Source organism: Lampetra fluviatilis, chromosome 43 (genome assembly GCF_964198595.1).
Source record: "Lampetra fluviatilis chromosome 43, kcLamFluv1.1, whole genome shotgun sequence".
Classification (NCBI taxonomy): Eukaryota; Metazoa; Chordata; class Hyperoartia; order Petromyzontiformes; family Petromyzontidae; genus Lampetra; species Lampetra fluviatilis.
This window is the reverse complement of record NC_136317.1, coordinates 7,271,765-7,285,753: the sequence shown is the minus strand read 5'-3', so window position 1 is coordinate 7,285,753 and position 13,989 is coordinate 7,271,765. Positions and strand designations below refer to the sequence as shown.

The 13,989-nt window shown below is 48.4% G+C and overlaps 1 protein-coding gene across 1 annotated transcript in view; it reads right to left on the bottom strand.

The window, feature by feature from the left end:
• Positions 1 to 2,207: 2,207 nt before the first annotated feature.
• Positions 2,208 to 13,989, bottom strand: part of ACOT9 (acyl-CoA thioesterase 9) — a 36,052-nt gene continuing 24,270 nt past the window's right edge. The window contains exons 9-16 of the mRNA XM_078876226.1: positions 12,685 to 12,758; positions 12,287 to 12,354; positions 11,599 to 11,710; positions 9,926 to 10,016; positions 9,719 to 9,804; positions 7,746 to 7,833; positions 6,188 to 6,338; positions 2,208 to 4,607 (exon numbers count right to left, since the gene is read on the bottom strand). Coding sequence (XP_078732352.1) covers positions 4,558 to 4,607; positions 6,188 to 6,338; positions 7,746 to 7,833; positions 9,719 to 9,804; positions 9,926 to 10,016; positions 11,599 to 11,710; positions 12,287 to 12,354; positions 12,685 to 12,758 — 720 coding nt within the window. The 3' untranslated portion in view covers positions 2,208 to 4,557. The remainder of the gene's footprint in view (positions 4,608 to 6,187; positions 6,339 to 7,745; positions 7,834 to 9,718; positions 9,805 to 9,925; positions 10,017 to 11,598; positions 11,711 to 12,286; positions 12,355 to 12,684; positions 12,759 to 13,989) is intronic.

Here is a 13,989-nt window from a genome sequence, read left to right as displayed (position 1 = left end):
GAACATCTTAAAATATGTACTTGCTACATCACTAGAAGAAAAAACACGCGTTCACTTACAATGCAGTTCCTTAGCAATGTGACAAGTTCATGTCAGCTCAAGCGTCTTGTCAATCACGCGAATGCCTGATGGTCACTCACACTCTGAAGCCCTCTCCTCTCCACAGCTCACTTCTGCTCCCTCCGTCTCGCTAATCCCTCTCTTCCCCCCCCAACCACCTCTCATCATCATCGCCTTCACTTCCCCAACATCTTAATATCGACAAGGCTCGATTATTGCAACTCACTACTCTACGGGACGTCTGGCAAAAGACATTACGTACGGTGCGAAAAAAGTTTAGCATACACGCATAGCTCCGTGATTAATTTGCTCCCCCCTTTGCCCCGTTTCTCCATTCCTTTACCATCATTGCCCTCTTATTTTCCATTGTTGTTTACCACGAGTGAAGCCGCTTATTCACAAACAACATAGATTTCGATTTAAAGCTTTCGTGACTGCAGGGATTCATCTTCTTGGTTCTTTCGGTAAAGTCACGTAGAAGGGAAATAATAAAATAATAAAAATAAAACATAATAAAATAATTGTCACGACGTTTCGGCCACAACGCAAGCAGCCGTCCTCTTCAAGCAGCCGTCCTCTTCACCTGAGGACGGCTGCTTGCGTTGTGGCCGAAACGTCGTGAGAATTATTTTGTTGTATTTTTATTATTTTATTATTTCCCTTCTACGTGACTTTACCGAAAGAACCAAGAAGAGGAAACAACATAGACTTCACATATATAAACAAATATTGCGGCCCTTTGCCAAACCACTGCTGAAGGCCTATCCACGCGCGTCGTGTACATCACAGCGGTTTGTTTGACCAAGATCTGTGTGTGACGAAGAGTGATGGGCTCAAGACCAGTTCAGGGATCGCTCGTCACCAATAATAGCCGTGGCCGGAAATCGAACTCAGGCCGTCAGGTTCGCGGCAGTTTGCAAAACCACTGCGGCAACGCTTCCACACGTTCCAGTCGTACGTGCGTGCAACGCACAGCTGGCGATGTGTCTGCTCCAGTGGGGGTTTTGTCGTCATTTACAGACTGGCTATTTAAAATGGACCGCGGAGCTTGACTTATTGATGGCGCCGACTCATTGCGTGGCTGCTGCCTTCATCGCTGGTCTTGTCGTTCCTCCCGGCGCCTCCGAGTCGTTCGCACTCTCCAAGAGAGCGAGGAGGTAATACCCTGCAGCCGCGACGCGTTACAATTATTATTGCAAACCCCAATACTGCACACTGAGTGCACCTGAACAGTATTTTAACAGCGACAGTACCCATTCCACAAGTGCGTGGTCAACCACAAACTGCTGACCTCCATTCTAGATTTTAAGTTTTCGTGACTGCAAGGATTCATACTCTTTGTTTTTTTCGGTAAAGTCACGTAGGTAAAAAAATTAAATAAATGTATTGTAAAAATAATATTTTAAAACATTCATTTTAAAAAATAAATGTATTAAATTTTTTGTTAAAATAAATGTATTAAACATTTTTACCTACGTGACTTTATCGAAAAAACCAAAGAGTATGCTGACCTCCAGGTCCCACCGATTCTCTGCCACCCGTACCCAGCCGATCTCATCCTCCATCGGGTCAACACCGATTAGGACGGTTGGCTACGTACGGTGCGAAAGAAGTCCAACATATCTACACCACACACGCAGTCCCTCCTACCCCCGCCTCACTCCTCTCTTGCCACGCTGGTCTCAATCCCACGCCACTGAATGGCCATTGTCACCCACTGTCTATGTTATTCCAGTTTGAGAGGTCATCTGGCGACTGTGAACACTGTAGCATATCCATGATTTGATAGAGGTGAGATGAACACGGAAACTTGGGTGGTATGAACATGAGCCATTGGTTAGCACACGGCGCAGGTTTTGGAGGTCGCTGCACGCCTCTTGTGCATAAGCTGCAGGACCTGGCGGAGGTTATAAAGTGCTGGCGGAGTGGGGTGATGGCATCTCCAGCTCTGGCCACGGTAACATCTTGATCTTGAGTGCTCTGTTGCGACTACTGGCCTGTGAGTTGTACTCGTTTCTGAATTTGTATTCAATTTCAATATGAATTTGTATTCAGAAACCATGGGTTTACAACAATTGGCATATTCAAAGATTACCAAACACATTTCAAACGCTCAAATTATAACTTAAGAATACACATCACACGCAAACATTTTGTGAAGTTTAATGGAACGTTAAACTCAAAAACAATACCCAGGCCACCCAGAAACCTAAATCAATCGTTCTCACACGTCATGAAAGTGAGAACACCCACCTGAGCCCTGGTCTTAGTGTTTGACGAGACTGCGCACAACTCATTCAGCACACGAGACGCGTTTCAACAGACACCTGGATAATATACTGGAGGCGGACAGAGCACGCATGGCGATTTTGCACAACTGCTGGATGAGGGCCTCCCCACTTATGTGCAAGATGTGAATTATATTTAACTTCACAACGACGCTGGTCAGTGCGAGTTGGTGAATGTCGGCTACTGCACTGCCCCCGAGTGTCCGCATTGGCGCTTTACAGATGTGTCAGTGTGCACGTGGTGGTCGCCCATCCAAGCGCTTCACAAGGGCTAAAAACCTGTTTATTCCTTAGCTTCCGAGGAGCGATGGGTATCAAGCGCGCAATGGGGAGGGGGGGGTGTTTGGTCATAGGCAGCGCGTGAATAAATGTGGATGCAAGATCCCCCAAGCAAGTTTGTTCTCAAGCAGTAAAACTCGCATCGTGCTATTTCATAAATATGTCAAGCAAGTTTGAACATATACGTTAAATACTTTTGTTCAACACTTGTGTATAGGAGGAAAGGAACACACGTGCCACCATATCTGTAATGTGAATAAACATTTTCTCGGCTTGCATTTTGCATTCATTAAACTTTCTAGAAAACAACTAAAATACCACGCCCTAATTGAGACCGATAACATTGTGTACAATAACGTTCAACTACTTAACTCTCCGTTGTCACGACACCTGCTGTACAGGCTTGGACAAAGCAACCCGATTAGCTTTCATTAAAACCCAATGCTTCCGTCAGTCACACAGCGTGGCCTTAACATTAAAAAACTATATATAACAGGCAACGTTTCAGACAATGGTCCTTCTTCAAAGCACACATTTACATTTATGTATGATGATGAAGGCCCATTGCCCGAAAAGCCACCGATTATATTTATACATGGTTTCCTTTTAATGCCACTCACAGTGCGAGTGGCAATCGTGTTGAGTTGTTGTTGTCTGCGATTGAGCACCTCCACCAGCGGCATCACCACCAAACATTATTGGCGAGCTTTCATGGCACTAAGCCATCTCCTCTCACGAAATGTTGACGATCAGACCATATTGCATAGCTTCAGACTTTATAAAGGCAAACGCAGAGAAGCAATCAGCACCATGTGTTGAGACCGTGGGTTGAAATGTGTAAATGTGAAGCATCTATTCCTCTCCCCAAGATCCAGTTAATTGACCCGGGTAAAGTGCAAATGTTCAGAATCTAATAGTAGCCTTCATGTGCATGAGAATGGCCATTTAGTAATTATAGTGTGTCATAGGTGAGTGCATGTCTCACACATCCAAGTCGGGAGTTACCTTGGTAGTCCTATCACTCTAAGGTCAATTAATTAGTACCGTCTTGCAGAAAGTAAACAGTGATTGCCCCACAGATAAAACCACTGATGCTATAATAACGTGGAGCTGCCCACCATAGGAATACGGGTTGTTAAGTTGATGATCAAATTTTGCAGCAATTGATTACGGAATTGATCATCGGTTCGAGAGTCGTGGAATCAACGATCAGATCCCAGTTCAACGAAATCGAGGATCACAGTGATTGGAGCGAGCGGCCGTCCAAACGGCACGGCCCGTTCCAGTGTGGTCACGCGACCGCCCGTTACGTACAAAGTTAAACGTATAGAACGTACAGCCGCTAGTCAGTCCACTGCTGGATGAAGGCCTCACCCACGCCCTGTTGGTCATGAGGCTTGTTTGACCATACTTCACCGCGCTGGTCAGTGTGGGTTGTCGCTGGTTAGTAAACCGATATTTTTATTGGATTTTAACTTCCCCCCACCATGCGATTATCGATAACCCTGAGCCTCGTTTGTTAAGATGGGGATGTGGACCACGGTGGAACTGGGCTGTAATCGTAGAGCAGGCGGCCAAAGTGGACAGGGAAATGTTTGCACGCTACAACTATGATATTTAATATTATTAAGTAATTGATTTTCATGCCTGACAACAGACTGAGCCTGACATTCGCTGTGGATAAAAGCTTCTCTTCGATGCGTAAAGCAAACACAACTCTTGCTGAAATAAAGTTTGGAAATGTACAGGATACAAGAATGTAACCCTAGAATGTAATGCATTGTGATATAAATGAAATGAATAGCATTTTGTTTTAGCTTTTCTTTTTACGCTGAGAAAGCACGGCGCCTTCTCCGTGAACTCCGAAACTGCCATTGGCGCCATCTGCCGTGAGAGTTCAGCATCGAGTCGCAGGGTATCGGTGAGCCGATCACACAGGTGACTGAAAGTGCCGCTTGCCGTCCAGGTACAGCATGGATTCTGAAATGTAAAAAATAGGGAAGAGTGGGCGTTACACCACCAACATCGAAACACCGCGACAGTAGTGCCCTGTGAATGAACCGGCAACATTGTAGTCCCTTGGCACACACAGCAGGAAGGGGAGTAGAGTCAAGGATGGGGAAAAGACCAGGAAAGGGAAAAAAGAGAAGGGAATAAATGGGGGATAAGAGGAATAGGATGGGAAAGGAATGGAGAAACGGGGGGACAGGGTCAGGAGAGATGAGGAGAGGTAGGAGGAAGAGGCTACATGAGGGCCTCGACGCTGCTGCTCCACGAAGAGGAGCGGTGTTTGTTCTCACAGTGGGCGGAGAGAGGGGAGTTGTTCAGAGTGGGGGTGGCCAAACACAAGTCACGTGGTCTATGGGAGGCTTGAGCTAATTTAGACAGAGAGATGTAAATGAAACCATCAGGGACAAGTTGCATTTAATATGCTAATTATATTAGCCTGAATTACAAAGAAATGGAAATGGCCTACGCTTTGGCAGTTGGTGATGTGACACGTTGGGTACTTTAGCACACATTCATCTGATGGTTTGACTTCGTCACTCACTCTCAACCTCAATATTTACCGCAACATAAAAGTGTGTCTCCTTCAGCCTCAGCGACAGTCATTTGGTTTAATGTTGTTGTGGATGTTAACTGACACAATAACTCGACAACTTCTATCACCATGACTGTCTTAGATGGCTTTGTATGTATGTTGAACTTCTTTCACACCGTACTCAAAATCCTGCAAATGTGGGATTTATGTGAGGGTGTATGTGGAAATTATCGAACAGCTACTTATTTAATGACGTGCATGCACATATTTTTACAAGGCAGCCACACAAACCGGCACAAGCTGCTTCTCCAAATAAAATTGTGGTTGTTGAAAGGATTGCTTGTGCTGAAACAGCAGTGGTGGCTACGCACATGGCCTGCATTCCAGCGTCGTGGAGGCAGCGATGGCTGGTGGATTACACACAGATGGTTGTCAAACTTTCCTCCTGTGGGCATCGAGGAGCCATACCCTGGCTCGCCAGGAGAAGGCGGTACAGCAAAATGCAGATGATCATCTGTCCCTTTTGTAGGGCACAGGGTTACCCTCCTTTCACAAGTGGGGTTTTCTCTAGGTGCTCCGGATTTCTACCCACATACATAAACACTCAATAATCGGTGGAAAGCATCTTACTGTAGAGAGGAATGCAGAGCTTTGGCAATTGTTCGTAGCACCGACTCATTGCCTGGCCCGCTGCCTTCCAGCTCGTCTGCGGCTCCTCAGTGATTGTGAGAAGCAATTTGCACGAACGATGACAACGCTACACGTAAATAATAATCTCTATTTTATAAAGCGCCTTTCATATTGAAGTATCCCGAAGCACTGAACGTAAAAATAAAATTACACTCACAAGTTTAGAAACAATCTAAGTGAAATAGAAAGCTGCAAATAAGAATAATAAAAGCAAACAAGCAAAAAACACACACGAGCTTGGCTCTTTCAGTGTTTGCTATTGCCAGGTACCCTTGTCTACGTGGCGGCACTTGGCCACGAGCCGGACGCTTTCCCGGCGACCCCTCACCTCCGTACGACTTTGGAGCCACCTTCGGAACGGCGGAGTCGGCCATGAAGGTGAAGTGGAAGACGTTGGTGGTGTAGTGCTCCTTGAGCTGCGGCACGTGCACCTCGCTCTGCACTCGCACCTGGATGCTATTGCCCTCTGTGTAGCACACCTACAGAGACAAAGATCCCCCATATAGCCTTAATGGACTGTTGGGGTAAGTGCTGTTAGCGAGTAGCACCTATGAAGGGCGGCATGGCACACGAGGAGGTGGGTGGCCAGCACCACGCCCGGCCGCCTTTGTCTCCCCAGTGGCAATTGTACACACTGCACCAGGTACTCATTTGAGGTTGAGTCGACCTAGGGGAGGCCCAGGACCGATGAAGATAATCGGCACTGGTGTTGGCCTGAGTGGGAATCGAACTCAGGTCGCTGGGTTCGTAGTGCAGTGCGCCAACCGCTACACTAACGCTCCCTACCCCTATAGTAAACCCACAGAGACACACAGAGATACATAACTCATATATACATAGAGACCCGTGAAGATACATACAAGACAAGCCACAGCAGTGCAAGTGTGGCCATGCAACCCAAACTACGGACCACATAGCAACCCCACTGTGGTCTGCGCTCCTTCAACGGAGGAGGAACAGCAAAACGACACCGACTCTGCTGAAGCCCTCTCGTCGTTAATTCTAGATTAGAAGTTTTCGTGACTGCAAGGGTCCATACTCTTTGGTTTTTTCGGTAAAGTCACGTAGGTAAAAAATTAAATAAAAAATTAATTAAATCACGACATTTCGGAGGCAACACAAGCTTCCGTCTTCAGGTGGCACCGTCACAGCAAAATTACTGTATCATTGATACAGTAAAAATAAATTAAACGTCGTGATTTAATTTATTTTTATTTATTTTTTACCTACGTGACTTTACCGAAAAAAACCAAGAGTATGGACGCTCTCGTCGTGTGCAGCAGACCTCGACATTGGCATTCAGTTCCTGAACGCATTGCCGCCACCATCACCTTATCTTCTTGTGTATTTATAGAGCGCCCTCGCCCAAGGCACTTTACATTGTTTAAAGGCACGTGACAAAACAGAACTGTTTAGACGGCAGGGGCATGCAACGTTTGAGGAATGAGTGACCGCGACAGAGGGGTAATGCGCGGTGGCGGCGGTGAGCAAGGGTTAGGGAAGGACGGGACGGAGTGGAGGGGCGCGGGGAGGGAAGAAGAAGAGAATGGACAGTGGAGAAGAGATGATGCACAAGGATATAGTAGGTAATGTATGTGTGTATGTTGAATTTCATTCGCACCGTACATAGCCAACCATGCGAATCGGAGGTGCGGGGGAAGAAGAAGAAAGTAATAACCAAAATCAGCTCTAAAGAAATGAGTTTTCAATCTAGATTTAAAAGTGCACAGCTCCAGTGGCTTCGTAACTGGTTCAGTTGTGGCAAGCTCCTTGTGTGTAATGAGTGCGACGAAGAGTATGGATTCCTGCAGTCACGAAAGCTTCAAATCAAGATTATCGTGTATCCGTTCGTTATGCGCAAGGATGGAGAGTAGAACGGCGGGTACCTGAGAGTTGAGATAGAGTAGGGCACCGATTTCAACGGGCTTCTGGAAGAGGATGTCATCCACGGCCACCACGTAGACACGCTCTCCGCTGCGGGGCGACAGCGCAACGACAGAGGGAGCAACGTTGGCATCGAATCTGTCGGGGTCACACCCCTGCCGTGCCACGATTAAACGAGTAAACATTTGTTTTATTTTACCAGCTAAAGGCCCACTGAGCTGTACAGCTCTTTTTCAGAAGCGACTTGGGCTAATACATCTAAGTGGCTTTTCATCGTGTGGAAATGTATAGCAGCCAAATATTCGAAACGCACGTCGATATAAATGTGGAGTGGAAATCCTGAGGACGAGGAGAAAAATCCACGCGACTACTGGGAGAGAGAACATGCAAACTCGAAATATACAGCAGGCGCCAGGGTGGGGCTCGAACCCACGACCACCTCCTAGCCACCACGTCATCATCAAACAAGCGGGCAATGCGTTTCCTCCACGCGTCATCATCGCTTTCTTCTGGGTTGCCATGTGGGTATGAAGTCATGTTTTCTTTTATTTATTATTATAGCCTTCCACCACCCAATGACACAGCCAATCAAATCAAGTTGGGCAAATGTGCCGGATGGTTTGGTTTCTCACCAGACCAGAGGAGGAGGAGAAACACTTAAAAGCCTGAGCGAAGTATTGGACAAATTTTCTGTATGATGTTTCGCTGGAGATGACATCCAGCATCATCAGGTGTTCATGCCAGCTCAACTCTCATTTACTATTATAGTTAAGCAATTGACACGATACCTCCACGATCTAACCCAAGATAAAATAATACATCTTAATATGGGTTGCGAAGGCCAACGTATAACAATTGTCTCCTTCATTTATACCGTCTCTCCAGACAAAAATAAAAGTATCTTTTACACAACACACTGGCCGCACGGCCTTCTTGGATTGCATCATTTCAGCAACATTGGTTCAATACAATCAAACACTTCTGGAGCGGTTTCGACGTACAGTGTCTCATCAGCAGATTAAAGCTTTGCTCAAATCAATGCCAAACTGCCAGATGTTGATGAGCAAGGAGCCCCTCCTGACGACTTGGGGTCCCAGTTTGACGCAAATTGATCAAACACGTAACTCAAAATATCTGTCAGTGTTGTGGTGGTGAATATAAATAACAAAGGAGATAAGTGGATAAAACGTCTGCTTCTACGGGACGTCTGGCAAAAACATTAGCAAGCTGCAGCACGTACAAAATTCTCTGGCACGTGTCGTGACGGTGCTGCAAGATCCGACCGTGTCCGTCCAGTGCTCGCTGAGCTGCATTGGCTTCCGGTTGCCAAACGAATGCATTACAAGGTCGCACTCTTTACACACAGAGTGCTTGCCACAAATGAATCACAATTCCTCGCTGATCTCGTTAAGGAGCATAAACCATCACTTGAACCCCGGTCATCCTCACCGCGGCTTTTGGCTGGCCAAAGACGGTCACCGCATCGCGTGGTTTTAGATGCGCTTCTGCGGCCGTCTGGAACGCTCTTCCCTCCGATATTAGGAAGCCATTGGAGCTGTGCACTTTTAAATCCAGATTGAAAACGCATTTCTTTAGAACTGCTTTTTGTGTTTAGTTTGTTGTCCTTCCCCCACACCTCCTATTATCACGGTTGTCTACGTTAAGTGCGAAAGAGGTTCAACATACACACATATATATACATACACATACATATAGACGTGTCAGTCTCATTCCCGTCTCACGTCAGTTCCATCTGTCCCGTATCTCGTTTGTTCCGTGCCATGTGCATCGTTTGTCTCGTCCACATCGCCTTGCGTGTGTACCGTCACAACCACGGGTTCCGAACAAATAAGTCGTCTTATTGGTCGCGCGACACGGCACAGTAACGCGCTCTCAAGCTCGTCGACGAGTCCCAATGAGGTAACCGTTTCAATGAAAATGTCATGACGTTAGGAGTTGAGTATCTGACACTTGCCAGAACACATAAGCATTGGCCCACGCCAACTCGAACGCCTTCCTCATGAGGAATCCGCCGAAGATCTTGTTGTGGATGTTCCGTTCCTGTTGGCGAGATGGCATGGGGGGGCGGGGGGGGGGGGAGCCATCAGCCGCTCGCACATGCAAGGGGGCTTTCGTTGTTGCTGAAGCTGTCGGCAAAGCGCGCACTCATTCGCTCGCTCACCTGTGGATGACAGATCTGCAATCCCTTGAGCTTGGCGTTCTCCATCCACATGCTATTGTCAGGCAGGCAGCGCCCTTGAAAGCTCACCGTACTGGGGGAAGAGACAGCATTTTTGGCACGTCATTGCGGTTGGAATTTCACTCAAGGGCCTTGTCCACACAGACGGTGGTGGCTCGTCGTTGGGGCTCGCGGGTCCGGGAGCTACATGTGAAGTAAAAAAGACACCCGTAGCGAAACTTACCTGGTCGTTACGTAGATTATAAACCGCATAAACCCGCTCCCAATCCCCTCCCTCATCACTCTCCCCCATTCCCGCCACCCGTGGGTTTGTGCTCCGCCAAAATATTTACCCGTCGGTCACCGCTGCATCTTGGGATAAATGTAAATAATCCCAAGATTGCGATGGCCCTGAGGGCAAAGCCAGTGATGCCACCACCACCACCGCTCACTGCCGCCACCACCACCACCACCAACCCTCACTGCTACCACCACCATGACCATCCCTCGCTGTTACCACCACCACCACCACCCCTCGCTGCTACCACCACCACCCCTCGCTGCCACCACCAAATATCACCTGAATAGACAATGATCCCCCATATAGCCTCACCAGACTGTTGGGGCAAGTGCTGTTAACGAGCAACTATGAAGGCCGGTACAGCACACGAGGGGGTGGGTGGCCAACACGGCGCCCGACCGCCTTTGTTTCCCTGGTGGGTGATGTTGACACATTGCACCAGGTATTCATTTGAGGCTGAGTCACCTACTGCCCTCCACCATCGTGCAGCTACCCCACTGCAGAATCGCAGCGACCCCCGAGATGTGCTCTGAAGGGATGCCCCCAGCTGTTGCTGCCAAATGTTTGTTTGCACTTGGGAATTTCAGACACTTAGTGATATTTGATACTCTGTTGAGGGTGTGTACGCGTGTGTATGTATACGGGGGTCGTAGTGCAACGGTGAGCACACTACGCTATGCACCTGGCCAGCCAAGTTCGATTCTCGCTCACGGCCAACACCAGTGATGATTCCTGGGCTTACCCTAGGTCGACTCAGCCTCAAATGAGAATCTGGTACGGTGTTTAAACATCGGCACTGGGGAGACAAAGGCGGCCGGACATGGTGCTGGCCACCCACCCCCTCGTGCGCTGTGCCGGCCTTCATAGTTAACATCTCGCCACCGTGGGGTCCACGGTGGCGAGATGTTAACTACCTCGCCTGGTATGCAGGAGGTCGTGGGTTCTTTTCCGATCCTGACACCTGTATATTTTGACCTTTCATGTTCTCCCCGTGGCCGTGTGGATTTTTCTCCAGGTCTGCCGGTTTTTCCCTCCGCATTTAGTGTTTATAGTATTTGGCTGCAATAAATTTCCATGTGATGAATCACTTCGTTGAACTATCATTTGTGAGAGCCAGGTCATTTCTGAAAAATAGCTATACAGCTCATTGGGCCTTACCGGGTAAAGTAGAAATAGTTAAGTCTCATAGTTCTTTGCGAACAGCACTTTCCCCGACAGCGTGTTCAAGGCTACATGGGAGGCACGTCGGGTGGCGGCGGGGGGATCTTTGTGTTTGTGTGTACGTACGTATGTCCAGTATATGTGTACGTTTAACTTCTTTTGCACCGTACGTAGCCAACCACGCTAATCGGAGGTGCGGGATGTGTGCGCGTACCGGGTGTCGAGCGTGCCCAGGAATATCTTATGGATGATCTCTCGCTCCTCGGTCGTCGGCGCCATCTTCAGCAGCGACGCGTTGCTGGTGTTCACGCGACGCAGCTTGTTTACTGAAGAGAGTCACGGAGCGGCCAACAACCACACAAGCGTCACAGCGGCGGAGGGTTGTAGTAACAAAGAAATTACTTCGTCACCGACTACCACCACCGCATGATTCACCCAACCTGTGTGTATTTAGGCTGAACTTGTTTCGCACCATACGTAGCCAACCGCACTAATCGGAGGTGCGGGACCTAAAGCCAAAGATCCTCTGTATTGCCTTAGCAGACTGTTGGGGCAAGTGCTGTTAGCGAGCACCTATGAAGCCCGGCACGGCACACGAGGGGCTGGGTGGCCAGCCCCACGCCCAGCCGCCTCTCCCCAGTGGCGATGTTGACACACCGCACCAGTTACTCATTTGAGGCTGAGTCGAGCTAGGGGAGGCCAGGACCGGTTCAGATAATCGTCACCAGTGTTGGCCTTGAGCGGGAATAGAATTCGGGTCTCTGGGTTCGTAGCGCAGCTCGCTCACTACTGGGGACACGGCCACTGTCAACACCGCACTGGAGAGTGCGGTTGGTTCACTCACTACTGGGGGACCGCCCCCCCCCACCCCGTGACACTCACTCTCCCCCCGTGACACTCACTCTCCCCCTGCTGGAACTGCGCCATCTCCTCGGGCCCCTCGGGCTTGAGTGGGTGCACGAACGCTCGTCTGGAACGTCACAAGGCGGAGAAGCGACGCGTCACACAAACGCCCACAAAATCACACACACAAACACACACAAACGCGTGTCGGCATTTACCGAGGATTTGTGCTTATGCATTCATTCGACAATATCTCATACAGAAACAGGCAGAAGAAATCAGTATACTAATTGCTGTACTGCATTCTGGAAATATTTTATCATGTGTGCATTGATCCACCAACCCTGACTGCGGCCTCCACAGCTCTGGACCGCAGACTACCACGTGCGTAACCACCACCGCTGCCCGGCAGTGGACTTTGACGGTAAAAGAGCGGGGGGGGGGAAAAGATACTCACTTTTTGGTCTCAGGGTTTCGTGCGACCAATACGAACGTAGCGTCGAGGACGGGACTCCAACCCTCGTCGTGGACCTGGGGGAGACGACGAGAGCGCAAGCACGGCAACTCGGCGCTGCACGGATGGACACACGTGCAGCGGTGCACAGGATCGCCAAAGTATACCCACATGCTAAGATAATAACACCGGTAATAATGTGTTATATTGATATGTGTTATATTGATCAAACACCAAATCGACACCATTTAGAAAGCATTAAGTCTGGATTATCCACACATAGTTGCGGTAAAACATGCAAACAAACATGCAAATCACGTGCCCTAATATATATCCTGACGCTAACCCCTAACTCTGAACCTAATATATACCAAAACTCTAACCCGCATTAAGATCTTAATAAGAACGTTAATATACACAGCATTCCCTCTTTATTCACCAACTTCCTATCCGTTATGTTGGCTATCCGCCAGAGGTGTGGACTCGAGTCATGTGACTTGGACTCGAGTCAGACTCGAGTCATGAATTTGATGACTTGCGACTCGACTTGGACTTGCATAACAATGACTTTGTCCCACCTATGAGATGTGGACTCGAGTCATGTGACTTGGACTCGAGTCAGACTCGAGTCATGAATTTGATGACTTGCGACTCGACTTGGACTTGCATAACAATGACTTTGTCCCACCTCTGCTATCCGCAAATCGCATCTGGAACTCTACACGACTACTGCACAGAGAGAGAGAAAGACGAGATAAAGTGATGAGAGAGAATGTGATGTGAGAAAGTAATGAGATAAAGAGATGAGAGAGCTTCTCAGACAGTAATTCATAAAACAAATTGATTTTCGTTGGCCAATATCACTATCAGCGAAATTTGCTATTTACGAGCATTTCCAGATTGTAAATTACTCACACCGACTCGTTATAACAATGCACCTGCTTACACTTCATTCACCTATTCTTGCACCAGTTGTAGGCACTCCGATAACTATCTATACGGTCACATATGTTTAACTTCTCCCCACTCTTATCTACCTTCCACCTCACTTATTCTGGACTCGGTAGCTCTGCTCTCAGCGACTCCGCACAAAGCGTCTTCGCATACAGCATCTTCACACACAGCAACCCTACATCTCCACCGCTGCCCTCACCTACGCTCCCTCAGACCCGCTCACCCATCTGTCCCGGGCGGAGATATCAGCCAACACCCGCCCAGCGACGGCGTGACGGTTGAGGTCCCGTTGACGGCTGGAGCGGCAGCGGCGAGATGTCTTCACTCTTCGACCCCGGCAACAACAACTCCCCC